This window comes from Chinchilla lanigera, unplaced genomic scaffold (assembly GCF_000276665.1).
Source record: "Chinchilla lanigera isolate Chin_1 unplaced genomic scaffold, ChiLan1.0 scaffold00013, whole genome shotgun sequence".
Lineage (NCBI taxonomy): Eukaryota > Metazoa > Chordata > Mammalia > Rodentia > Chinchillidae > Chinchilla > Chinchilla lanigera.
The window spans coordinates 23,623,410-23,630,437 of record NW_004955414.1 but is presented as its reverse complement, the minus strand read 5'-3'; the positions used below and the strand labels follow the sequence as shown (position 1 = coordinate 23,630,437).

General features: G+C 33.5%; 1 protein-coding gene across 1 annotated transcript in view; it reads right to left on the bottom strand.

Annotated features, from left to right (window-relative positions):
- Positions 1-152, bottom strand: part of LOC102012634 (olfactory receptor 481) — a 3,165-nt gene extending 3,013 nt beyond the window's left edge. Inside the window, exon 1 of the mRNA XM_005380206.2 lies at positions 144-152. Coding sequence (XP_005380263.2) covers positions 144-152 — 9 coding nt within the window. The remainder of the gene's footprint in view (positions 1-143) is intronic.
- Positions 153-7,028: the final 6,876 nt, after the last annotated feature.

Here is a 7,028-nt window from a genome sequence, read left to right as displayed (position 1 = left end):
TATCAGTTTGTGGTACTTCTAAAATATCTGTATATTCAATGGCTTCTGTTTTCATATCACCTATGTTTAGAGATAACTTAGGTTTGTCAGAAGTTTAATTTACAAACATACATGCACCAGAATTACAATATCATTTTCAATACAAATGACATAATTTTTAAAAATCATAATTTTTTTCTATGTCTTCTGGGTTTGTTTCAGGACATTTGAGAAATGCACTACACACACACACACACACACACACACACACACACACACACTTTTCCTATTGCCCACTCTGGTCTGGTCTACTAATGTATGTTTTCTAACAGAATAATGAGTCTTATGCTAACAGTTTGTATGATCCTGCCATAGCAGATGCTATATTAACTGTTAGGGTACTCTGGTCACTGTTGACACTTGTGGTAGCCTTGAACAGTGGCCCCAAAACAGAACATTTCCTGAGTTGAAGTCAGATTTCTTTCATCCTGTGCTTGAAGATCCCCTAGGTCATTCCTCTTTGGAAAAAAGTTAAGCCTGATGACTAATGTTAGGAGAACCTAGCAGCTCAAATACCTCAACTCCAACAAATTAAGAAATGTACATGTTCTAAAATTTCATCTGTCCTAGAAAGGCTCAATTTATTTAGGTTATAAGAAAGCTCATCTGTGACTGATAAATGGTACAAACTGGTGGCTACTGATTCCATAAAAACATCATATATCCCATCTGGGAGAATTAAATTTCTTTCACCCCTGTCTTTCTCCTAACATTTTGTTTATGCCAATAGATTAATACTCATTATAACTAAAGATCTTTTTTTTCTTGGCGTGAAGGTCTAGTGTTTATGACTATTTTTATAAAAATATTTAATGAGCCAGTGCTGGCAATATAAAAGGCATTAAATAGATGTTTGTTCAGTTGGTGATAACTCATGAAGAAATATTTTAAGCATCAGTCCTTGTGATAAGGCCAAATGACAATATCAAATTCAACATCTCTATCTTTACTCAACTATAATTCATTCTTTAATTGGATGGATCACTAAGACACTTCTGAAGACCCCTTTGATGGAAGACTAATTTCTAATTAGCTTGTGTCTCAGACTTAACTATACTTTGTTATTGAAGTTTCCTGAAAACTTATACTAAAGTCATATTCTGCAAATGGACAGTTTCAGAGAACTCTGAAATATGTTGCACTTACCATGTTTTAATCATATACACACTGGTATAAATGCTTTTTTAATATATTTCTTATCTACTGTTCTACAACTTGCATAAGGGAGGGATCTCATCTACCCCATTCAGTTCTTTGTTCTTGGAACATAGCAAAGTTCTGGGCACATATCAGTATGAATGAATGAATTTTTTTTAAATTTTTCTTTTATTGTGTTAAGAGCACTTGAGATTTCCCCCTTAACCAATTTTTAAGAGTACAATACATCCCTCTTGACTATAGATATAATATTGTAGAGCATATCTCTACAGTTTATTTACATTACTCAACTAAAACTTTATGCCAGTGGACTAGTAACTCTCCACTTTCCCATCCCTCAGTCTTGGGCCTACAATTCCACTCTTTAAGTTTGAGGATATAAGTGAGGGCTTATATCTGTGATTCTGTGTAGAAAGGCAGCTTCTAGGCAGGGAAAAGATAGGCTTTATTAAAAAAAAATTAATGGGGAATCTTATTAAAAGCAGTTTCTACCTTTATAGTTAGGCTCTACCGTCAGCAATGAGAAAGACAAAAGAGTGAGATACTACAGACAGAGAGGCATTGGCTAACACAATTATCAAAAGAATTTATCAGAAAAAATTAACAGAGCAAGAAGGAAGCCAGGTGCATAAAAGACCAGGGTTACCAACTCCCTCACCCACCCACAAAATAGAGATAAGGGGAAGCGACCTAAGGACAATTATTTAATATGTAAAACATACAAACACCTACACATATCCACATATATGTATGTTCTCACTTTAACATCACTATATTATTGAACCAGAGTCAGACATGTCCCCTTTACTTAATCATTAACTCTAAGCTATGTCTCTATAAGATGCCCCTCCCCACTTATCCATCATAAAGGCACAGATGAAATTGAATGGCCAAAAAGAGTATAGATACAGGTGCTCAGGTTAGGATCAAAGATAACCAGAGAGCCAATCAGACAGCGACAACTTTCTGGTGCCCATGTGGATGATGGGAGGAAACACTAATCCTAAGTAGAAGGTAGATGAGGACAAAAATCCATGGGTATTCACTTTTGATGCCCCCTACTCTTCCAGAGCAGCTGTGTATCTTTGCATTTTCCATCATTTTCCAGATAAACCATCTTCCTTTATTTACCTTCTGCTCTTTAATTCATTACTGTTGCTGAGTTTACGATCCTATCAGTTATTTGTTCCAGACAGGGAGCAGTGTGTACATCCCAATCTGCCACAAAAATTTCTATGTACTCATTTGGTTTCTTTGTTTACATTTATACAAGAAGAACCTGTAAGGCTTGAATCAGATGTGACTCTGTCAGCATCCAACGCGTTTGTGAGCAGAGGCACTGTTCTCAGCAAAACTAAAAGAGATGAGTCCATGGACTCTTGCAGGTGCCTGGACATCTGGAGATACCCAAAGATTCGCACTGGATGCCTCAAGCACTTTGCACACTGAGGTGGAAGACAACCAGGGAACTTTGACCACTGATATTTTTTATGTCTTCCTGCCTAATATCTTTTATCTTCTTTCAATCCCTATTGGAAGGGCCCATTTATCTTTGTTCCCTACAAATGGCCTTATCACCCTCTGTCTAGCTGTACCCAGGTATTAAACCATATGCCTTGCTGCTTTCACGAAAACCTGTTGAGTGGTCTCTGCCTTGTTTTGATGTTCCTTCCTTTCTTCCAGAACCTGTTTTATTAGTGAAGCTTTGAAATAGACTTTTAAATTAAGAAATGTGGTACCTCAACTTTGTTCTCCTTTCTCAAGATGACTTTGGCTATTCTGAATCTTTTGTGGTTCCATGTAAATCTCAGGACTGATTTTTCTATTTACATAATTAGTGTCATTGGAATTTTCATAGAAATTGGATTGAATCTATGAATTGTTTTAGGTACTGTAAATTTTATACCAATATTAAGTCTTCTGATCCATGAACACAAAATAACTTTCTATTTTTGTCTTCTACCATTTTATTCCTCCGTATTTTGCAAGTGTTAGTGTATGAGTTTTCCTTTCCTTAGGTAGGTTTATTCTTATGCATTTCACTCTTTGTGATGGTTTTGAAAATAGAATTATTTACTTAGTTTCCCTTTCACATAGTTCATGGACATGCTGTAGAAAAGTGACTCATGTTTGTCAATTTGGTAACCTGCAACTTCATTGAATTCATTTATTACTTTTGACAGTTTTAGGGGGTGAACGTTTATGGTTTTGTTTTACATACAAGATCATGTCATGGACATATAAAGATAATTTTACTTTTTATTTTCTGCTTAGATGGCTTTGATTTATTTTTCTTGCATAATTAAATTCCAGTTATTACTTACTTTGGAGTAAGAGTAGCAAAAGTGGGTATCTTGTATTTTTCCAAATGCTGAAGAAAAAGTGGTTTTTCACTATTGAATATGTTAGCTATGATTTTATAGTATGTGGTCTTATTATATTGAGGTGACTTCTTTCTATACCTCATTTGTTGAGAATTTTAAAAGTGTATTGAATTATGTCAAGTACTTATTCTATTGAGATGATTCTGCAACTTTTCTCCTTCATTCTTCATCACACTCATTGATACACATATGTTGAACCATCTTGGCAGTCTATGAATACATTTTATTTATTTATAGCCTATAATCTTTCTAAAAATATGTTGTTGCTAGTAAGTTTTTGAGGATTTTTATATCTATAGTCACAAGGGATATGGGCTTGTAGTTAATTTTCTTGTAATGTCTTTATTTGAGTAATGCTATTACATAAAGCAAGTTTGGAAGTTCTTCCTGCCCAGCTTTTGAGAAGATTTCGAGAAGGATGGTGTTAATTATTCTTATATATTTGGAGAATGTATTAGTGAAACCATCTGGTCCTAGAATTTTTTTTGTTGGTAGGTTTTTTAAGTACTCATTCAGTCTACTTGCTTGTAATTAGTCTCCCCAGATTTTCTATTTATTTATATTCAATTTTGGCAGAGTATATATTCTAAAAATCTATCATTTCTTCAATAATAATCAATTTGTTGTGTGATTGTTCATAGTAGTGTGTTATGGTCCATTTCATTTTTGTGAAATCAGTTAAATAGTGCCCCTTAATTCTTATTTCATTTATTAGAATCTTTCTTTATTTTTTTGGCTGAAGTTTTGCCAATTTTGTTTATCTTTTTTAAAAACAAATATTCAGTTCATTTTTCCTATTTTCTATTTTATTGATTTTTCTTTTAATCTTTGTCATATTTCTTTCTTTTGCTAACTCTGGCTTTGTTTTTATTTTTCTAATTCTTTGAGGTATAAAGTTAGGTTGTTTAATTCTGTTCTTTCTTTTTTAACACAGGCATTTAACAATTTCAGTCTTCTTAAATTTGTTAAGACATGTTTTGACCTAATACGTAATTTATTTCTAGACTGTTTTATGTGTATTTGGGAAGAATATGTATATTACTGTTGTGGGGTGGAAATCTCTGGAGTTTTCTGCTGGGAATGTTTTGTCTTCAACATTGTTCAAAACTGTTAGTTCCTTAATGATTTTCTGTCTGGATATTTAATCCATCATTGACCGTGAATACTGAAAACTGTGGATATTATTATGTTGGTATCTATTTGTTACTTCAGTCTGTCCATATTTGATTTATATTTAAATGCTAATGCTTGTGATATCAAGCTACAGATTGGTAAGGTGTTCCTAGGGTAACAGATTGTAGTAATATTTATATTTTTCACAATTGCATGTGAATCTCCTATTATTTCAAAATCAAAAGTTTAAGTAAAAATTAAGCTGTAAAACAATCCAACAGGTGCAAGATGATGCAAAGAAGAACATAAGATTGATCAGAGTCAATTAGAAAGCAGGAGGCAGTGCAAAAAACCTGTTCACATAAAACACCTGTTCACAGAAACAACAGCAGAAAACTTTCTAAGCGTGGAAAAAGAATTTTATAAAATAAGTGAGGTATATAGAATTCCAAGTAGCCCTGACCAAAATAAATCTACCCCAAGGCATATATAAAGATTCCAGAAATTCAGCACAAGAACTGAATAATAAAATCTGTTAGAGCAAAGAAAAAAAGCCACCTATAAAGGGAAGCCTGTAAGAATCACAGAAGACATCTCAATGCAAACTCTTAAGTCAAGAAGAGCTCAGAGTGAAATATTTCAAGTCCTGAAAGGAAACAACCTCCAACCCAGATTGATGTACTCTGCAAAGCTATCTTTCAGTATCAATGGACACTTCCATGAAAAAGAACAACTGAAGAAATTCATGACAACCAAATAAACTCCCCAAGATGCTCTAAAGGATATTTTAGAAAGAGGTAATAAAGACCACAAAAGCCAATAGGTAAGGCAAACAATTAAACAGAGGGAAAGATAGTGAAAAAAAGGAAAATAATACACAAGGTAAAGCCCATACATATCAATTCTAGCCATCAATGTAAGTGGTCTCAATTCACCAATCGAAAGAAACAAACTAGCAGAATGACTTGAAAAAGAAGATAAAACAATATACTGCCTAAAAGAAACACATTTAATTCAAAAAGAAATTCATATACTGAAAGTCAGAAGATGGAAAACCATACTTCATGCAACAGAAACCCAGAAAAAAGCAGGGGTAGCTATTCAATTTGCAGAAAAAGTGAACTTTAAGCCAAGACTGATCAAAAGAGACAAGGAAAGCCATTACATATTTATTAAGGAAAAACTCTAAGAGGAAGAGTAAACAATCATAAATATACATGCATCATATACTAATACTCCTACCTATTTAAAACAAATACTAACTCATGAAAAATCAAATAAGCACTAACACAATTGTAACAGGTGTCCTCAATACTCCAGTCTCACAAATAGACAGATCAACTACACAAGCAATCAACAAAACATATTAGAACTTAACCAAACCTGTGAACAAGTGGATTTAGTAGATATCTTCAGAGTGTTCCATCTCACAACATCAGAATACACATTCTTCAAAGGTGGGCATGGGATGTTCTGAAGATGGACCACATACTAGCTCATAGAACATGCTGAAGTAAAAACAAACAAACTGAAATTATCCTGTGTAAATTATTAGACCATAGTGCAATAAAATTGGAAATCTATGGCAAAAAAAAAAACCACAAAAATTCCATGAATACATGGAAGTTAAATAACATCCTCCTGAACAACAAATAGGTCACAGATGAAATTAGTCAAGAAGTTAATCAATATCAACAATTAAATGATAATGCCAATACAACATACTGGAAATTATGGGACACAATAAAAGCAGTCCTATAAGGCAAATTTATAGCAGTAAACTCTCACGTCAGGAAAACAGAATGAGTTCAAATGAACAACCTAACATTGAACTTCAAACTTCTACAAAAAGAAGTAAAGTCTACAGCTTATACAAGAGAGGAAATTATAAATATAGAGTAGAAATTAATGCAACTGAGACTAAGAAAATAATACAAAGAATCAATGAATCAAAGAGTTGGTTCTTTGAAAGATTAAATAAAATTGATAAATCCTTAGCTAGCCTTACCAACAAAAGCAAGAAAAGGCTCAAACCCATGCAGTTAGGAATGAAAAGAGCCACAACCGATCCTGCAGATATCCAAAACATCATTAATATCTGAGAGAGGGCTGGGGATTTAGCTCAGTGGCACATCACCTACCTAGCAAGAGCAGGGTCATGAGTTAGATTCCTGGTACTGGAAAAAAACCAAAACAAACAAACAAACAAACAACAACAACAACAAAAAAACCAAAAAGAACGTGTACTCTAATAAGATGAAAAACAGAACAAATGGATAGGTTCCTAGATACATAAGAATTATGAAAGCTGAATCAAGATGATATACAGATTCT